The sequence below is a fragment of the Pleurodeles waltl genome, chromosome 3_1 (genome assembly GCF_031143425.1).
Source record: "Pleurodeles waltl isolate 20211129_DDA chromosome 3_1, aPleWal1.hap1.20221129, whole genome shotgun sequence".
NCBI classification, from domain to species: domain Eukaryota; kingdom Metazoa; phylum Chordata; class Amphibia; order Caudata; family Salamandridae; genus Pleurodeles; species Pleurodeles waltl.
Genome location: NC_090440.1, coordinates 1,530,938,882 through 1,530,960,300, shown reverse-complemented (window position 1 = coordinate 1,530,960,300; position 21,419 = coordinate 1,530,938,882). Strand labels below are relative to the sequence as shown.

The 21,419-nt window shown below is 43.4% G+C and overlaps 1 protein-coding gene across 1 annotated transcript in view; it reads right to left on the bottom strand.

The window, feature by feature from the left end:
- Positions 1 to 1,333: 1,333 nt before the first annotated feature.
- MATN1 (matrilin 1) overlaps positions 1,334 to 21,419 on the bottom strand; it is a 63,316-nt gene continuing 43,230 nt past the window's right edge. The window contains exons 5-8 of the mRNA XM_069225124.1: positions 19,276 to 19,680; positions 17,538 to 17,687; positions 12,055 to 12,134; positions 1,334 to 2,494 (exon numbers count right to left, since the gene is read on the bottom strand). Of these exons, the coding sequence (XP_069081225.1) occupies positions 2,444 to 2,494; positions 12,055 to 12,134; positions 17,538 to 17,687; positions 19,276 to 19,680 (686 nt within the window). The 3' untranslated portion in view covers positions 1,334 to 2,443. The remainder of the gene's footprint in view (positions 2,495 to 12,054; positions 12,135 to 17,537; positions 17,688 to 19,275; positions 19,681 to 21,419) is intronic.

Here is a 21,419-nt window from a genome sequence, read left to right as displayed (position 1 = left end):
TGCCAATCAAACATATAGATTAAAAAAAGTCAGAGACTGTGAGATTTTTTTTCAGCCAAGTTTTATTTCTTTGTTTTTCTCTCACCCAACAGCCTCTTGCCTTTATCACATGCAAAGGATACACTTCTGGCCTCCTAATATAGAAGCATGCATGATCACATTTATAGGGCTGCAGAAGAAGCAGGGAGGAGGGGTGGGCGGGACAGCTGCATCACTCTGGGGTGTCACTAAACAATGGTGTCAAAGCTGACCCATAGGGAGAACAGACATTATAGCACCTTTCCCAGGTACAGCCGCTAGCTAACTCCAGAATAAAAGACACGTGTGTTTTTGTTTTGTTTTTTTAAATGGAAAAAATTGGAAAATGCTCTGTTTTGCTAAAAATGTTAGCTGCCAGGTCTGGTCCAATTCTAGGTAGGATTTTAGAGTCTGTTGGAAACTAAGTCAAAGGCATAGTCACAGTTTCAATGTGCTTTCTTGAAAGTATTTGTTAACTCCTCTCTAGACCAATGCACTGGCTTGGCTATGTGTGCCATGCTTTTACTAGGTGAGTATGTGCTTTTGTCACCGTGACACGGGGACTCCTGGGTGTATCCCCCACTATTCCGTTCAAAGCTCAAGCACTGGGGTAGTTAGCTATAGGTGGTAAGAAGCTAAGATGGATAGATGTTAGGTGGAACGCATGCCAGCTTGGCAGTCATTATTTCAATGCATTCTAAAAGAGTAGTTGTTGGTGATGGTGGGATACCCTCATTGACTGACACAAATATCCACTCTATGTCACAAGAGGCAAAGATCTATCTTATCCTCACTAAGGGGGTGTCCATGACAGTGAATGTCGAAGAACAGCAGGCACATGTGTCTGTGTGCAAAAAGATAACTCTCCTCATACACACTAAACATGTGGAACCTCCTCATACACGCTCAACATAGGATACTGGCGAAGTCTGAAGGATCCCTTATTCCGGCTTTTGCAGAGTTTAATTCTGTAGTAGTCTTGTGGCTTGTTCACACATAGCAGAAGAGCATGCCCAAGCAGTTGCAGGCAAATGTGAATTATTGCACTAGTCAAAATGGCCACCTGTTTCACACATGGATGTATTTATTTCTTTTTTGTAGATAGGTGAACACTTCAGCAAAGGGTAAAGCAGCCTTAAAGTTGTAGAGAAGGGTAAAGAAAGGAAGTCTTTAGGTTCTGGAAAAGTTGAGATACTTTAACTGTGAAAAGTGCTTTAATAGTTGAAATAACTGAACAGATCACTGGTAGTAAATGCACTCAACGTGGTTAACTAATGCTGGACACTTAAGGGGTGGAAAATAATTGGTGACGAACTTAGGGTGAACATTTATTGGTATGACGCATTAGTGAAGGTTAGTTATTTGTGAAGACAACGTTTCCTAACATAATCTCATAGAAGAGAGTGTTATCTCAGTCACGGTTTATCTTCTATACGCGCATATTTGTATCACTATTTTTAGCACAGATGCATTTTTATTACACATATAATATTCACTTCAGGTTGACGTAATCTTCTTGATCCTTTATATTAAATTAATTAAACATACAAAAACAGACAAAGAAAGTAAAACTCATTAAAACAAAGACACTTAACCTCCGTCGCTCTCATTGATTCTGAAAGGCTCCAATCATATATAGCTTTTTTTATTTAATTTTTATTTAAAAAATAAACTGTCATTGGTAAAGCTGCACTGTTCTCAATATTCTGCCAGCACAACTGAAGGCAGCCATCTTTAAAATAGTGCCCTTAGCTTGGCACTTCCTGGAGCAACTTAAAAACCACTTGAGAGACTACTCTGATGATGGGTCAGTTACTTCAAGGAGTCTGCCCTGTCTCTTTTGACAACTTACAAAATGGCGGTTTCCAGGAGCAATTTTCTTTAAAAGGCTGCTTTTTCACAGAAGCTCCTTTAAAGGGTTTTATTAAAAATGTTTTCTACTGCATGGTCTGCTTGTGACAAATGAAATGACAATGGATTCGCTGATTTTGCTACAACAGTGCCCTTTTGAGAAGGCTAAACGGAAGTAAAATGTCCATGCAGTAAGGGCTTTATCTAACCTTTAGTCAAGAAACTAACAAGAAATATATATATATATATATTAAGCTTTCGGATTAAAAAACAAACTCTGTAGGGTTTTTATTTTATACACATATATGTATGAACACTATACAATAGGAAATGTATGACGCATTTTAGCACTCAGTGATTCACAGTGCTCTGTCTCTTGTCTCCCGCCTGCATTGCAGTATCTTTCCTTCCTAGGGGAAGGCTGCTGAACCAGGCCCGATACAGTCTCTGTGGTTTAGAAAGCCTGATGGAGTGATACTGCCGTTCACGTAAGGGCACGAAGATATTCCAGGACGTTTTTCACGGTCGGGATGGAGAGAGGTTGGCGAAGTGCTGCTGATGTCGTCCGTCGTATTTAAACAATTTTGTTTTCCAGGGCAGCAATTCTTTTCGTCACAGCTTCAAGTGAGGATGAGTTAAGGAGGGTAACTGTTCTTTGAAATAAAGTTCATTAGTAGCGCCAGTATCTTGATGGGATTTTCTACCGCAGCGCCCAGCGCCTGTTTTCTATGAATGCAGAGCGTAAAGTGAATTCATTTAATCCGATATTTATCTGATCAGTGCTTTATTTTCAGACAGCTCAGACTCACAAACATACAAACCATGCCCACTGTTTCTGAGCCGTAATATCTTAAAATTAAGCACTAATTCAGTAATGTATTGGGTGAAAAGAATTCACCTTACGCCCCACAGGCGTATACAAAGGGCAACGAAAAGTCCATCACCATCATGATAGGCCCCAATGTGACATTGTTACATTTACATTTATGAATTTTATGAATTTTGTGGAGATATCAACAATCGCTACCTGTAAGGATGTGCTACGAATAATTATTTTAGGCCAAACAAAACACATACAAATTCTAACCCTCAATCCCATATTTTTACAGGCACTCTAAGGCCCATATTTATACTTTCTTAGCGACGCATTTGCGTCATTGTTTGACGCAAAAGCGGCGCAAACTTGCAAAATACCATTGTATTCTGTAAGTTTGCACCGTTTTTGCGTCAAAAAGCGGCGCAAATGCGGCGCTAAAAAAGTATAAATATGGGCCTAAGTACTTACTTGTCTTTCCCAGTAGTGGTTGGGGACCTTTCAAAGTGGTCTACCACCTCCAAAAAAATAAAAAACACATTTTCCCTTCCTACAAAAGCCCATACTAACAAAAAAAAACTCTGTCAAATGCCCAAATAAAAACAACCCCTCCCCTCAAAATAAAACAAACAAAAACTAAAGTACTTGCATTACAAACTTTATATTAATTTAAAAAAATTAGATTGTACTTGCCCATGAGCTGTCCTCTTCGCTGTTCTTTTGAAGACTGTGGAACGAAGAAACCCCCTAACAAATCCAGACGGTGCTCTCATGCTGTCAACAGGCATGAGAGCAACACCAGAATTAGATATAGCGCGTTGGCCTGATAAATCTTCAGGCCCTAGACGCCTGTGCTAGGCCTCCACCAATCTGTCTAAGACAGTTGGGTGGAAAGCTTCAAAGTGTGCATGTCACTTTGGCCAGTGCAAGACAGCTGGTCAAAGTGACATGCACACTTTGAAGTGTCTGGCTATGACTACTCCAGTCCTCCATGCTGCCAATCGGCAGTAGAAGACGCTCCCTGCTGGCTCGGGGTCAGGCTGGTGGCTGCAGCTTGCCCAGGTTAAAAAGGAAATGGCAATGAAATAATTTCAGTGCTGTTAGACCTGGCATCCTTGGCATGGTTTCCCCTGTCTTTTCGCCTCTGAAGCCGGTATTTTTGACTGTGTGCTGGATTTTGTTTTTGCTGGTTTTGGGACTCTGGGCACTTTACCACTGCTGATCAGTGCTAAAGTGAAAGTGCTTCCTGTGTGAATTGGAATATGATTGGTTATCCATGATTGGCATATTTGATTTACTAGTAAGTCCCTAGTATACACCATGTGTGCCCAGGGCCTGGAAATCAAATGTTACAGGTGCGCCGGCAACACTGATTGTGCCACCCACATGAGTAGCCCTGTAAACATGTCTCAGACCTGTCATTGAAGTGTCTATGTGTGAAATTATAAACTGCCATTTCGACCTGGCCAGTGCACCCACTAGCCAAGCCCAAACCTTCCATTTTAGTGCATGTAAGGCACCACTACGTTAGGCCCAAGGTAGCCCCATGGGCAGAGTGCAGTGTATTTAAAGGGTAGGACATGTACTAGTGAGTTTTACATGTCCTGATAGTGAAATACTGCCAAATTCGTTTTTCACTATTGCAAGGCCTATCTTTCCCATAGGTTAACATGGGGATAGCCTTGAAATATCTCTGAAGTGTAATTTCCAATTGGGAGCAAATAGAGATATGGAGTTTCTGAACTCACAATTTAAAACTACATCTTTTAGTGAAGGTGGTGTTTAACTTGTGTGTTTGAAAATGCCTCTTTTAGAAAAGGGTCATTTTCTTGCTTAACCATTCTGTGCCTCTGCCTGGCCATAAAAACACATGTCTGCGTCAGGATGACAGTTGGACTGGTTGTGAATTCACTCTAGACAGTCACACAAAGGGAGCTGAGGTGTGACCTGCATAACCTGATGGGTCTTCGAGGGCTAGAGTGGTGGGAGGAGCTGACACTTGCACCTGAATAGAGCTGTGCCTCTCCTTACACAATGCAGTCTTCAACCCCCTAGAGTGTCTCTGGGACCAGGGCAGGAAAGGCAGGGTCTGGTGCAACAATTTTCCTTTGAAGTCTGCCTACTTCAAAGGCAGAAGTGAGTATAAGTATTGGACCCAAACCCAAGATGTTTAGAACACTTCTGAATCAATAGGAGACTCAACCAAGGAGAAGAGCTGAAGAACTGTGAGGAGGAGTACTGCCCATTTGCTGTTTGTGCTTTGCTAGGTTGGCCTGCAGTTGCTGCTTCTGCTTTGGAGAGGACAAAGACTGGACTTTGCTGTGTATCTCACTTGTGAAGTTTCTCCAAGGGCTTGGGCTGAGCTTGCCTCCTGTTAAGAAGTCTCAGGGACATCAAAGACGTCACCTGCCAGCCCCTGGGTTCTCTTGCTGAGGACCCTGACTTGCCAACTCTAGTTCCTGGGCCCTTAGGAGTGAACTCTGGCATAAAGCAAGAAGAAACAGGCACATTGACTCCGGACGACTCCAGAACCGGTGCCGCTGCCCAACTCCGAGGAGCTACGTGTACCCGAAGCGGTGGTGCCCGCTGAAGTGCGACGACTGTTACCGGCACTGTAGGCCCAACGCCACCACAGCACCTCTGAAGCCCTGCAGCATCGTAAGTCCTGAGTGCCGTGTCACTGATGTCCATGACACCCGACTTCACCGTGGTGCCTGGGGCCCCGTGGTGTGACTGAGACACCGCAAAGTCACCTCATCACGTCTTGACCCACTGGACTCATCAACCTGGCTGGATCGTAACAAACCTATGCCTCGCCACTGAAGCCGCTTCACCTCCGCTGCCTCCGTAAGAAACTGATGCCTAACCTTCCCAGTGTAGCAGTAAGGAACTCACACCTCACCTCCTGCGCAGCAGTATGGAATCAATGGCGCACCAGCTGCTCCAGCAACAACTCACGTCCCCAACTCTGTGCCATGTCTTTGACTCTGCCTTGTTTCTAAGGTACTGTACCTGTGGTCTATGAAACTCCGTGACCTGCATGGCACCCCCTCGCGAGCTCTTTACTGGAATTTAATCTTTAACATTTCATATCTTTGCTTGTGTATGTTGGACTTTTGTCATTTTGGTGTTGTTTTACTCAGATACATTTTGTCTATTGTTCTAAACTGGTGTGGTATCCATTTGTAGTGTTTTCACTGTGTTACTGTGTGTAAATACAAATATCTAACACATTGCCTCTGAGCTAAGCCTGGCTGCTCGTGCCAAGCTACCAAGGGGGGGAGCAAGGGTTATCTTAGGAGTCTGACTCCCTTACCCTGACTAGAGTGAGGGTCCCTACTTGGACAGGGTGCAAACTGACTGGCAACTAGAGATCCCATGTCTAACAATTGCTTTTTTATTTTTAATGCAGTGCAGCTCGCAGTGGCGGGCCCCTCCCTCATGAAGAAACTGCTGCTGGGCTTTCCTCTGGCACTATCATGTTTCATAACTAACTGGATTTTCCTTATGTGGCCTCACATGATTCAACAGAGGTCTACTTGATCCCTATTTCAGGTACAGATTCACAAAGATTTAATCTATGTGTAGATGTGATGTCCTCCTGGAAGTGTAGGAGTATGTAACATCTATTCACATAATTTTTTTTCATGCAGTTACACGGCTGTTAAATGAGTGATCAATTCCAGCCTCATATGGCTCGTTTCAGCCGTTTTGTCAACTGCTATGGAGATTATTACATTTTAGTCAGTAATCCAGCAAAAACACAAACTCATGCGAAATGTTGTAAGACTTTAATCAATCCTAATAAGAAATATTTATTTCTGTAATTTTCAGTTTTTCTTATATGATTCTCCTGATCGAAATTAAAGTGAATTCATTACGGTAGGAGTGACTGAATAGAAAGGATGCTGGTTAACTGGAAGCAGGTACACATTCAACTCCAGGTTAGTGCTTACAATTCTAACCTCATCTTAAGAAGTACCACTTCTATCCAGCATTCAGTTCCACCTACTTTATGCTGCTACAGTTTACATAAATTTTCTTATGCAAATAATTCCAGTGGTGTGACAAACGCTTCAGTTCTGCTCTCCCTCTAATGCATGAGACAAATATAATTCCATATCCAAGTCATATCTCAGTTCTGACGTAGAGCAGCCTATTGCATTCTAAGACACATGTCAATATATGTGTAATGGCATACAGGCCATTGCATCATAATAAAATACAATAAAATACCCTCTGCAACAGAGAAACTAATACTGTAATAGGAGTAATGTGTCCCCCAGTCAGCATATGACTTATCACCCAAATGGCAGCTTGAAAATTTGGAAATGCACTAAATCTGACCCAAAATGTTGTGTCATCTTCAATAAATAAGAAACCTATTTTGCTTCTTACTCAAAAGCCTTCTTGTTAGTTTCAGAAAATAACCTCACTTTGCTTCTGGATAGGGGCTTGTCATTTAAGTTTTTGTACATATGGGTGCATAATAGGGGTGGGTGGGAAACACTGCTCAGCCAGCTGAGTTTGCAGAGTTTTGCCCCTCCTCTTGGAGTGCTGAGTTAAGGCAAAAATTCCTCCAACCGCAGCATGGAGAGTTTTTCTCACACTCAGCTCACCAACGTGAAGTTGGCGAGCACGAGCAAGAAAAAACGAGAGCTAGACCGCATCCCAGTGAAATTTCTCATCGCAATTGCTGCAGGTCAACTGATTGCATTGAGAAATCTGCAGCTCGTGTTGCGAAAGCTGCCACTTGAGTAGAAAATCTACTTGAGCCTCCTAAAGAAGCAGCACCCTCTGACCCACCACAAGGTGCTGTTTGTGATGATTGTACAGTACGAGACAAGCTCCTGGCACTAAAAATCAGCACGAGCAGTGCAGCAGACCAGAATTTTGCTCCTCGTAGAAATCTGTTGAATCTCCCACAGTTTTTAGGTGACTCAGCGGAGTAAAACTCTGCAAGTTCCGCCCAACCCTAGTGCATAAGTATATGCCAGTTCATTGACATGCTGTTGGAAGGCATCTGAACACATGCCCATGTTACCTAGCAAGCCAATGCAGATGCTGGTAGTTGACCAAATTGGTAGGGGTCTGTGACACCCCCCCAAATGGTCAAGTTCCTATAGGAGAAGGCCTACAAAATTCTTGACAACTTCCAATGGATTTTTTTCTTGTCCTAATAGCGATAGAGTCTGTACTAGCAGACACTCAAGAAGCTTTACCACTGTGAATAAAAACAAACTAACAGCACTAATACAATACAATTTGATTTATCCCTAGTGTATGATATGTTGCAATACTGTTGATCACCAGATTCAGCTTAAATATTTATGACAGACCAGTCTCAGTTGATCCACTCATCTGTACTCTCATATAGAATCTGGTCCAGGTATAACAATCTTAACTGCTATTTCTGCGTTCACACTGCACAAAGAGCAGTTTGGTGACCATGCAGCTTGTGGGATGGGCTATGTTAATCAGAATAACTTCACAAAATACCTAGAATACAGCCACCAATGAATGAAAGAAACTAGCCTTTGCCTCAACAGCGACAAAATGGCAGTTCTGATAATTGACAACAGTGACACTAAATGTTCCCACTCATATAGCTACAGATTTTGGATGAGGCCCTTCCCCCCAGATACACACATAGCTATAATGAGACAAAAGGACAGTGATCAGGGAAACATTTGACAAGACGCTGTTCTTCAAAATACAGCCCAACGCAGATATCAGACATATGAGCCATCAGTTCAATATGCAGAAGACGATTCAGATCGAGTCAGCGAAGTTGTTCATACTAAAGAAGTTCAACTACATCATACATGTACAAGCATGCCTGAAATAATTGTGCATATTAATTGTTCCCTAAGCTGCAGCATATGTATGTCCTGTCCTCTCTAGACTTCTCGAGCTAACCAATAAAGCTTAAGAGGAGGAAAGGTCGAGGAAGAACTCTCCACTCTAACTCTAAGAGAGAGAGAGAGAGAGAGAGAGAGAGACACACACAACTGGTACAGTGTACTTCATTAAGGCCATGTTGTCTATTTTCAATCAACTGCTCTCTGTGGTACCATCGGGAACTCTCCCCCACCTCCAGTTGAGCTGTAGCCAGTCTGAGGCTGATGTTTGTCTGAAAATCAATGACTCCACCTCTATGTCTTCTCCTACTCAGCCATGCACCAAGCCAGCTTTGACTTTGGCATTGATGATGAAGTTGGTTCAAATTTATTTTCCCCCTAAGCAGATGATGTGTTAGTCTCAGCACGAATGGCACTAGTCTAGGTATAGGTGCTGACTTGGTTAGGATAGTGAGAGTTACTTTTGACGATTGCAAGGCAAACAAAGTGGCATTGTAATTGTGAGACTGTGAATTTCCAGATGTTCAAAAGTCTAGACAAGAATATTTCAGAGGGATGAAGCACTTGTGTGGATCAGATTCTAACAGGTTGGCTTTTCCTAATCACTCAACCCAGGATTTTGGAGATGAGGATGAATATAGTTAGGTAGATACAGTGCTGCCTAAGGAATACTCCGACTCTGCAATGTTTATGGATCTACAGAATACCAGTCAGTTTGAGACCACACCATTGTCAAAGCTGCTATTGGCCGATGCCTCTATGTCTACAAAATGGTCGCAGCATTCTGCTGTAATTAAAGTAGTGGAGACTTTTAATATTCATTTACAGAATGACAACATTAACAAACATTTCTGTTTATAGAGTTTTTTTTGCTGAAGTTCAAGTGGCTGAGGCAGTGATTTCTTTTCAGGAAGCAGTCACAGAGCAAGTGAAGGAGGAATGAGTGGAACTGTAATTTTCTCGGGCAGTTGCAAGGTCTGTGACCCAGAAGAATAAGCAGGAGCCATCACATCTACATTTTCTGTTGACTCACCCTGCACCAGAAAGTCTGATTGTGCAGGTCTCAGTTTGCAGAGGTAAGTAGGGGATTTTACCTGTTATGCCTCCAAGAAGAGAGTCAAAACATCTTAATGTCCTTCGTAAGAACATTTTTGCATCAGGACGTTTTGCCCTGAAGCCTTCTAATATCACCTGCTTGCTTGCCTGGTATTCAAATGCTCTAATGCTCCATGAGGGGTGGGTTCTGTGGCCACTACCTGCTCGTGGGAGAATATAGGCAGCATTGTCAAGACTTTATCCAAGAGGATGCCACTGCCTCAAAACAGGCTATGTGGACTGGAATAGACTGTTTATGTCATGGTGAGGTCTATGGGCTTAAATCTCAGATGTTGGTTTTGGAAAGCACATCTTGATGCACTCCACTGGGTTTGTTGGTGTGGTTCAGGGAGAGCAGGTGAATATGCCTTTTGTGCCCAAAGGTTCTGATGGAGAATGCAGATCTCTCGAGATACAAAGTCACACTAATGCTCATGCATTGTGTTAGCTTCCTCAACACATAGATTTCATGAGCAATGCAGAATGTTTAAGGTACACAGCTGCCTATCCTCCCATCAGATGCAAAGGTGGGTTCCTCAACTGAAATCTCAATCCATTCACCCATTAAGGATCAGGGGTAGAGCAAAAAGTTGCTAAGTGACAGCCATATCATAATAAGCTTCCTGCCCTCCAGCAAAAACAAAGCCTTTCTGAATTCTATTTGCCCTTCAAGGAGGCTCCTTTGGGGAAAGGGTTGTTTCTTTCTTCCAACAGTGACACAACATAAGTTCAGACAAGTGGGTCCTCCAGAGTGTGTATCAGAATTTTTTGCTACCCTTTGGACAGAAGCCATCCCCTCTCACACACCTTCCTTCCATCAAGATGCTCCCCCCAGAAGAGCATATTAATGGAAGAGTTTGCTACTGTCTTAAGAAACTGTGCAAGAGATCCCTTCTGGCCACCACCACACAAGTTGACAGTAGTTACAGGTGGATCACAGATGACAGTAGTTACAGATGGTTTTACCTGTCGGTAAGGAACAGTAAAAAATGACTATACGTCCACCCATCTAAATTGGGTGGGTGAACATTTAGCCATTTCTTCAACAGCCCTTACCTTACTTCCCATGGCCATTGGAGCATCGGGATATGCAGAACACACCTCAGCTCTCTTTGTGTGACTGTTTAGAGTGAATTCTCAATCAGTCCAACTGTCATCCTGACCCAGACGTGTATTCCATAGCCAGGCAGAGGCACAGAATGGTTAGGCAAGAAAATGTCCAATTTCTAAAAGTGGCATTTTCAAATACACAAGTTAAAAACCACCTTCAATAAAAGATGTATTTTTTTAAATTGTGAGTTCAGGGACCCTAAACTCAATATCTCCATCTTCTCACAATGGGACATTACACTTAAAAGATATTTCAAGGCAATCCCCATGTTAACCTAAGGGATAGATGGGCCTTGCAATAGTGAAAAACGAATTTGGTAGTATTTCATTTTCAGGACGTGTACAACACACTAGTACATGTCCTACCTTTTAAATACACTGCACACTGTCCATGGGGCTACCTTGGGCCTACCTTAGTGGTGCCTTACATGTACTAAAATGGAAGGTTTGGGCCTGGCAAGTTGGTGCACTTGACAGGTCGACACGGACGTTTAAAACTGCACACACAGACACTGCAATGGCAGGTCTAAGACATGTTTACAGATATACTCATGTGGGTGGCACAATCAGTGCTGCAGGCCCACTAGTAGCATTTGATTTACAGGCCCTGGGCACACAACACTTGGTGCACTAGACTAAAGACTTACTAGTAAAGCAAATATGCAATTCATAGATAAACAATCATAATCACAATTTACACAGGGATCACTTGCATTGTGGCACTGATCATCAGTGGTAAAGTGCTCAGAGTAACAAAACCAGCAAAAACACAATCCAGCACACAGTTACAAATACAGGAGGAAGAGGCAAAAAGACAGGGGAAACCACGCCAAGGATGCCAGGTCTAACAAGGGTCATAAATTGTCCATGAACATGTGCAAACAGATTATTTCTGTATGGACTTCTTTCATGGTGAAACAGTTACGAACTTGCTGGAGAGCTTTCTTTTGAATGAACTGGCACACACCTCAGCTACGCCCAAGCAGCAGCAATCACCCAACAATCCTTATGGTCGCATGAGACAGGAACACAAATGAGAAGGCCATATCAACTTTGCCAACACAAGTCACGCAGTTCACAGCGCCAACAGGCCTAGGCGTTAGAAAATATGTCACTTCAAATTAAGCCTTCACAATGTAAACGCATGCACACGCAAAACCCAAGCACACCAGTTCCTGTACAAAAGTTCAAAAATACATCATATGGGCCTAAATGTTTAAAACCAAACACCCTTGAACTGCTACCCTCTAACCGTGACAGATTTGTACCTCTTTATCATGAGACAAAAGACTTGTAAAGGATATGCTTCCGTGTCAGTGACTGTATGAGGTCCTCCACCTTGGTTTGAAAGTTCACAATCGACTCACAGTCGCATGGGTCCTTTTCTGAAAACAAGAAGTAAAACTGTTAAAGGCAACGGAAGGTAGAGGCTAGACTTCAAGTTAAAGAAACTCTTGGATGCAAAAAGGGAGGATGAGATATTCCCAGAACGTATGGCCTCTTCGTCAAGATTTTGCACTAGGGAGGATGATTCTTGCTTGAATGCCACAATATGCAAACATTGTAGATTAGCCCATAACCTCAAGAGATTTTTGTTTGCAACCTGGATAAGAAGTGAAAGTTACGATCAAATGATATTCTCTCCAGTGCCTCATTCGTCCCTCACACCCTCGTAGGTAGATAAGCTTTAACAAAGCAACAACTTTGACTTTTGTTTCTAACACCATTCTAAAGCTTCTAGCAAACACAGGATACCACACGAACCCCTCGCCCTGCCCGCCCCAGACCAGAGTGGGCGGATGCATAACAAGGACAGTACAGGCAGTGACGTGTTGTTTACCTACAACGCCTATATAGGACTAGCAGCAGCAGAAATTAACGTTTACCATTATGAACACACAGGAGTAAGCATTTCTCCATTGAGGGAGGGCCCTCAAAAGGGTAGGGAAACGCTCGTGCCTCAACATTTATGTATAGATTTCATTGCAAGCCTTTTTATTAATGCCGAGGCATTTGACATGTCTGATACCACTAGATGACAGCAGATGATGGCTCTGTCCTGCTTTATCTTTCCCTGCAAAAAACTTTTCTTAAAATTTGAAGCAGGTTCTCCTCCTGTTGGAGCCTTGCTTCAGTCTTCTACTTTCATAAAAGCATGAGAACTTATCACATAAAGTGAACATTGTGAGCGCAAAGTTTAGACTCAGTCTCTACTAAGGTTTTGGGCTGACTGATGTCTTAAGTCGTTGATTAGTGGAAGCAGTTCTATTTTACCACCTTAGACAGTGGCAAATGTTTGTTTGCCACAAAAACCTTCAAGATGTGCTGCTTTGGCTAGAAATGTAGGCCGAGATTTGCAAAAGTGTCCCAAAGGCAGAGTATCAACCAAACCGGATGTGGTGCATTGCGTGAGAGGGCGAGATCAGGAAAGCGCCCTACCTATTTAGACAAAGCACTGTCCTCTGCTCTGGCCCACAATCAGGCTGCCAACAGTCACAATAGTGTGAAGGTGTCTGTGTCATTCTTAGCACAGGTTTGTACTGAAAGGGTGCTCTTCCAGTACAAAATACTATGCTTAGACTAAATTTAAAACGCTCCCCATTTTGGATGTGTGCTGTACAGTGTAGTACACCTGCGCAGTGTAAAAACTGAGGACAAAATAAAAGCATTTCTCCTTTTTACACCTGCCTCTAATTTACATTATTTTTTAGAGCAAAACCCAGTCTATTATTGCTGGTAGATAGGACTTTGTGTCAAACACCGTGGATAGTTTTATGGAGATGCGCCCGTATCACTCATGGAAAAACCCTTTGATGCAGAATAATGCAAAGCAGTGCTTTGCTGTGGTTTGTGTTATTTTGAGGTAACAAATTTTGTGTTGCAAAGAAATTTCAAAAAAACATTTTGCACAGCTTTGCATCGCTTTTGTGACAGAAACCCAGCACATAATGTTTGTAAATCTGGGCAATGGCAGCATTTGTTTAAAATCTTAATTAAAGAACAGAACACACCACAGTAACATATACAATGCAACATAATACATCGACAACATGCATCACAACACAGCAAATCAAAACAAAACACAACACAACCACTGCAGTACAACACAACAAAATCACATAGCAATAATGCAGCACACAAATTCAGTAGAATAAAAAACAACAGACTACATCACCACTGCAACAAAATACTAAGCAGCAAATATGTGCAAATGTTCTTGTCATACATTATCATCTTCAGAATCGTGTTTTCATAATACAGTGGCAAAAGGTGTCTGGAGCAAGCGCTGCCTTAACTTACTACCAAGGACAGAAATTGGTGTCAGTCAAAAATGGTTTGTGATCTGGCCCTAGGTATTTCTCTCTGTTCATCCCTGGGGGGAAAAATAAGGACCGTCGGCTGGCTTGGAATCCTGACATCACAGACCTTAGTAGGAACAGGAAGACTCACTAGACATAGGGACAGCACACAGACACACAAACTGTGACACAAAGAACACATTCTTTGTGAGGAGGTAGTAAACACATGCCTCAAGGAATGTCCTGCACCAGATCCACTCTACCAAAGCAGGACTCAGCCCTTCTTTCCGATTATATATTTTTTTCCCCGAATTATCGTCTCTTTATTTTACAAGGATGTGAATTGCTTAACACCTATTCAGTCTAAAGTAATGCCCTGCATAAGAGCCCACAGTGCAACAGTGGTGAATGGAGGTGCTTGGCTTTAGGTGATTTCTACCTCAGGTGGCAGTCTACACCAAGAATGTTAAGCTCCCCACTCTGGGCAGAACGCGGCTCAGAGTGTAGGAGTAACAGACAGGATAACCTCAGGTTGTTAGGGTGAAGAGAAGGGGACGTACCCCTTATACACCTGCATTCCAGCTTAGGCTCGTGTATACTGAAGGCTTCCATCTTTGGCTGTCATGCCCCAGCCACAGGTGACTTTTGGGATGCTTTATGCTGGTTCAGAAGTATTTTGTGCAGTGGTACGTAGACGAACTGATAAAGGCTTTTGAAAACTGCAGGGCAGTTCCAGGCCCACAGCTAGAGATGTGTTACTAGCGGACTTTGTTCTAGCAAGGGTTCCATGAGCACTTATGCAAGCAAAGAAAATCGTCCCCTGCCAACATCTGGGTAGTAAATTACTTCTTGAATTAGGTTGTAACATGGATGCCAGTGCCACTGTTGTACCATTGCTTCTGCCCCTGCTGCTTGGACTGTGACAGGATGTGTTTGGACTCACTGTTTGGTAGTTTGTTACAACATTTTTATGTAAAAAGAAATGCATTAAGGGAAACTTAACAAGCGTATTGCGTATGCTTCTTGGAATTTCTGGGATTAACATTGACAAATGACACATTTTAAAGCACAACGGACCAGTAACATTGCTCAAAGTTGGATAGCATTTGATGATTATTAAAGGCAGGGGGAGGAGATTCACCCCCCAAAACATGTTGGGCAGTAGTGTTAAGGAATGAATGCAACAGTGGCCTGTCATGACGTGGTTTGGCTTTCCCAGGGTGAATCTTCCTGTAGTCGCTGCGTCCTTGCAAGGAGGTAAAACATGTGTAAGAAAGAGGTGTGACCGAGAAAGGAACACAGGAACTGGAGGACTAGGCAAAAAGTGCAGAAAACGCTTTCAGGGCAGGAACAGGAAACTGAAGTAGTCAGGAGGCATGAAGGTGACAGCTAGCACTATACATCACTGCAATGGAAGGTCACCAGGCTGTGGACAAAACGGGCCAGGACTAGGGGGAAAGAAAAGCAGCCCTTGCAAAAATTCTGGACCAACCCCCTTCTTTTGTCTCCTTGCTCATTATATCTCTTTCCACTCATCCTCTCGCTCTCTGATGTCTTTCTAACCTCCGTCCCACCCTTTCTATCTTTGAAGAAAGGCAAGGGAGCACCACCTGCTACATATGCCTACACCTAGTTGATAATGTCCAATCCTGATTATCTATCTAGGAACTAGTTCACGTCCTTTCTTGACTGGTAACTCGAGGTAAAAGTGGGTGCACATCAATGGTTGTGGGGGTCATTATAATAATTCGCTGATATCTCTTGGTGGGCCTCATTCGCTGAGATCAGCTGCTGTTACAATCTTATGCACAAAATACACAGCCTTCACTAAAACTGGAAATACCCAGGCAAGTTTCAACCCCCTACTTATGAGCCTGCACACAACAGGAGCCTGGATGAGGGAGAGTTGTCTTCAGGTGTAAGGGGGGACATAGAGACCTACACTTCCGTATCGTGTCAACCCCCTATTTATCCAAACATGATCGTAAATTTATTTAGGTTAGAATTTGATGTAATCATCCATCCTTGCCTGTCCATGTCAGTTTGGTTTCCAGTAACATCTAGCATCTCACTACTCAAATGTGCTTGACCAGTTATTGTAATACTATATGCCAACAGTCATCTCAATGAGCTTCTTTACGCTCTATTTTAGGCTACAAACCCACATACATACTACGTGGTGTCCATTGTATAGACGAGGTTGGAAAGAAACCTTTTGCAGGCAGATCGTGTGACATCAGAATAGTCATTGGGTGGTTTGTGGCCAGCTATCTCATCTGGTGGTTGTAAAGGATGAGCTTTGCAGCTTCACAGGCTAGGCCTCACACTGGCGGGTTTGGTTTGCAGAGATAATCACAATTATATCTGGATTTTCTGTGAAAACACAGGCCCCCTGTAGCAAACTCCCTTTCCTTTGGAAAGTGCATTATGCAGTCAAAGTCAATACATAGGGGGTCATTCCGACCCCGGCGGGCGGCGGAAGCCGCCCGCCTGGCGGGAACCGCCAGAAGACCGTACCGCGGTCAAATGACAGCGGCGGTCATTCTGACTTTCCCGATGGGCCGGCGGGCGACCGCCAGAAGGCTGCCCGCCGGCCCAGCGGGAAAGCCCCTTCAACAATGAAGCCGGCTCCGAATGGAGCCGGCGGAGTTGAAGGGGTGCGACGGGTGCAGTGGCACCCGTCGCTATTTTCAGTGTCTGCAAAGCAGACACTGAAATCTTTATGGGGCCCTGTTAGGGGGCCCCACGACACCCGTTCCCGCCATCCTGTTCCTGGCGGTAGGAACCGCCAGGAACAGGATGGCGGGAAGGGGGTCGGAATCCCCATGGCGGCGCTGCTTGCAGCGCCGCCATGGAGGATTCCTATGGCCAGGGGAAAACCGGCGGGAAACCACCGGTTTCCCTTTTCTCACCGCGGCTTTACCGCCGCGGTCAGAATTGGCCAGGAAGCACCGCCAGCCTGTTGGCGGTGCTTCCGCGACCGCCAGGGTCAGAATGACCCCATAGACTTTTATGGAAATGCCTATATATGTATTTTATCACACATACATACAGGTCTAAACACGTTCTAGGGTTTGGGGCTTATTTAACCTTTGCCCTAATTTTTATAATTATTGATGAGCTGTTTATTATTCTAACAATGATTTTTGTGCTCGTGATTGGTAGACAAAAAGGGTACAATAAAACATCATATACTGTGAAATGGCAACCTTTGTGTTTTGCTTACTGATGTAGGGGCAGGGGAAAGGCCTCGGCATAAGTTACCTGACTCCTAACACTCTCACCTACTAAAGCATAACTCAGTAGGGTGGATTGACAGACTCCTGCTAGTTCTATTTTTCTCTGAAAAATTTGCGGGTAACAAAACCCAATCCTTGAAGTTGCAGCAGCTCTGCAAAATACACCTGTGACCAGCTGGAGTTTTTAAACATATGGCTGTGCATGAGAACACCCGTAGCCCAAAGAAATAATCACAGCATGGCCACTCACTGCAGATCTTAATTTGAAGTTTCTGTCCAATCTTGTTCATGGTTTTGAAGTCCGCTGTGTAGAAAGAGTGCTCAGCCACTGGCTCAGAGGCGATTTGCTTCAGTTCATCTTCCACTGCGTTGCCGACTCCCACAGCAAACATCTTGAAGCCTGAAGAGTGGAAGAAAACACAGTTCATCTTTAAACCATTGTGGCCATCGATATGTGTGGTGACCCCTTTTGGGTTGAAATGTTAGTCTCAGACACAATCGGGCATATTTCAAACGAACTGGTGCATCGGCTCAGATGCACCAGTTTCCTTTGCGTCACCCTGCGCCCCCCTAATGACACCATGATAGCACTGTATTTACAATACAGCGCACCATGGCACAAGTTTGCACAATAGCATCCACATTTTGTATGCTATTGTGGATTTTTTGTGGGCTACCACCAAAAATGTTGACGTCAGTCCAGCAAAGCTTGGGAGGCCCATAGGAAATAGCCTAGTATAACTTTAATGCCTGCCCTGGGCTGTCGTTAAGACTCTAGAATGGTGCAGTGAAATCTTGTACATTTCACTGTGCCATTTTTTTAGCCTTCCTGCAGGGGATCGCCCCCCTTGCATACATTATACCTGATGCAGGAATCATGTGGAGCAAGGGTTTACAAAGTGACACAATGGTACCAGTGAACCACTTTGTAAATATGGCGCAGAGTGAGGGCCAGTTTAGCACTGTGTAGCGTAAACAAAATGACACTACAGCTGCGCTAGGAGGCTCAAGAGACTTGCAAAATACACCCCAATCTTCCCTGTTATTATGGGCTTTACAATCAAAATGTAGTATGAGCGCCGATATGGCTTCGCTCCTTGATGGGGAACTACTGGAGAGCACCACATTATCGGGGTGCACAAAATAAAGATAGGTAGGAGGTTACTATATTCAGAATATTTTCTTTTCATTATTTTTAAAAAGTCTCTTAGTATTCTCTAGGTTCTGATAGTTTAATATCATGATATACTTTTTGATTGAGTGTTCCGGTTTCAGTTCCACCATCATTTGAACAGGTTGAGGTACCTACTAATAAAAACGCTTGCCTGACTAACCTTCTTCCTTGCAGCAAATGCATTGGTGGTTAAGTTACAAGGGACTGGATGGGTTAGCAGAACTTTACTCAATGGACACCCCTTCGGTCCTACTTCTCTTCTTCCAGAAACAAACAGGAAAGTAAAAAAATCTGAGCCGACCTTTAGTTATGTTTAGCTCCAAACTGTGTTGAATCCCATCAGTAGGGTAGAAGTAGAGATTTTTTAACTTTACCCAATGATAAGGTGACCGATCACCTAGACCATAAATCACAGAGCCACAGGGACCCCTGGAATCACTCTCCATTACGTCATTTTGGTAGCAGTAGAGGTATTAGATCCAGGTGGCAGAGCCCATTGGCGGGCCCCAGTTGTACAATCGCTCCATATGAAGACAATTCTCATTCTATGCTCTGTTTATAGCTGTGTCATCTGTCCTTAGTCCTAAATATATCAAACAACTTTTAGGCACTATTGTGAAGAATTGCTATCCCAACAAATGCAGTAGCGTTTTCATTGCTTGAGTATGCACATACAGAATGCAACTCTAGCTCAACAAAATTACAAATACATTGGGGCATAAATAAACATTCACAAAATCGTGGCATCATTAAGGGAACATGGATGCTACTAAATCACCTTGTCATTACAGTAAGATGCAAAACAGCCACTTACCAAGCTCCTTCGCCTTCTTGGCTGCCTCGTTGATGTAATCTTGTGACCTTCCATCAGTGAAGACAATGCCAACCTTGGGAACCCCAGGTCTGGCACCACCGGAAATGGAAAAGCTATCATCAATGAGATGCTGGATTGCCATGCCAGTCATTGTGCCCTTCTCCATGTAGGACATCTTTTTTACTGCAGCCTTTAGGTCTTTCTTGGTATTGTGGCGCCCCAGAGGGAATTCCGTCCTGACTGAGCTGGAGTACTGGACGAGGCCAACGTGTGCTTTCTTCTCACCCACATCCAGAGACTCAACAATTTGGTTGATGAACTTCTTCACCAGTTCAAAGTTCTCAGGCCTCACACTCTTGGAGCCGTCAATAAGAAAGACCAGGTCTGTTGCTGTTGCGCCACAAGCTTCCAAGACACAAAACAAACAAAGGGCATGATTTATAATGATTAAATAGTGAATGTCTGTTGACAAGTGAGAACATACATCATGTATCTGTCTAACGAAAGGTCATTGTGTTTTCTCTAAGGATATTTAAAAATTCGGGGTATTGGGTGAAGTCAAAAAAGTTAATATGTCGTTGCATTTGTCAGGTGACAACTTGCCATTTTTGTTCCAGTACTCGGCCAAAAAATTTTACTTTTGTATGAGTGACAAGGGAATTGTCCAGAAAAAATGTGATGCTTCAAATCAGTGTTTCTTTCTTTCTTTGGTTTCACTGATACTTTTTGCAATTAAGTTTGACAGCATAAACTAGGATGGCTGGGGAGAGATGGGCAAGGAAATTTGGAAACGGGCTGAAAAAGACAGGTAACAAAAATATTCTAAGGTGAGGGTCATATATACTAAGATTTCACGCAAGGGAGTGCAAAACGTGCTGTGCTTCTTTCCGTGGAAGAGGAAGAGAGCAGAACAGCACCATCTTTCCAAAGGTAAGCAATGGTGCACTTGTGGCTGCCTGAGTTGTAGTCAGGATGATTTTTGTGTTGGAATGGATAAAGTCCTGCAACAAAACTATCCTTTGGTACTATCTCCTCTTTGTGTGTGTACTGAAGAATGCATACAAATTCAAAGAGGAAATAATGAGGTAGGCGCACCATTTTACCACAAACCCATGTTTACAAGTCTTTGTCAATATGGGTTTCTGTCAAAATACATGGATGGATACAAGGAAACACCCATGCACCACTCATGTAATGCCTACCTGACGCAAGGTAACGCAAGGCAGCACAAAGCCATGCAAAGCCTCGCAATGCGGGATTTGCATGGCTCTATAAATCGCAAAATGGATTTCGCATTGGGCTGCACCAAAAAAGTGACTGAACCCAGACATAAATCTGAGCCTTAGTACTCAGCCTTTTGAAAGGAGGTATAGAAGTTTGTGATGATGCGGTCATGTTAGGATAAACAAATATTACTATTAAGTTACTTACTGTCAGTAACACTCTTTCTAATAGATACAGAGTCCTCACCTTGTAAATTTCAACAGGTGACCACTTGCTTCCAGACTGTCTTGCAATAATTTCTACATTACAGCAGGTAGTGCCACTGGTCTCTATTGTGACTCTGTTCTGCTTCAGGACATGGCGACAGAGAGGACCTCACCCCTAAATGCTGGTGCAAGTTGTCTCCTATTTTATCCAGAGCCTCAGGTGTGGAGCGTAGTTTACAAAACTAGAATTACACTGCCAGTGTGCAACAGCTAATGTGGAACCGTATTAAATTTCAAAGTCCACTGAACATAATGGGAAAGCAGGTGAAAGGTGCGGAATCTGCAGTTAGATAGAGCAACCACGAGAAAGAGGGTTACTGAAGGTATGTAACTTATTCTTCAAATGGACAGTTCTAACATTCCTGACCTTCTGAATCAATAACCGTTGCAATGCCCCCTCCAAGGAAGTGGTCTGAGGATTGGACTTTCAGCAGGAAGTGCTGCAGTCCCAAGGAGAACAAGCATTTTCAATGCAACGGGTCTCGCATTTGCTCGAGTTAGAGCTATTAGCCTTGTAAACTCCTAACCGGACTTTTCTTGCCACACAAATTAAAAGAAAAAAAAAACGCAGCGCGATTGCACTATGTAAAATGCAGCGCGATCGTGTGTGGGGGTATGCGTGGGTGTGTGTATGCGTCTGTGTGGGTATGGGTG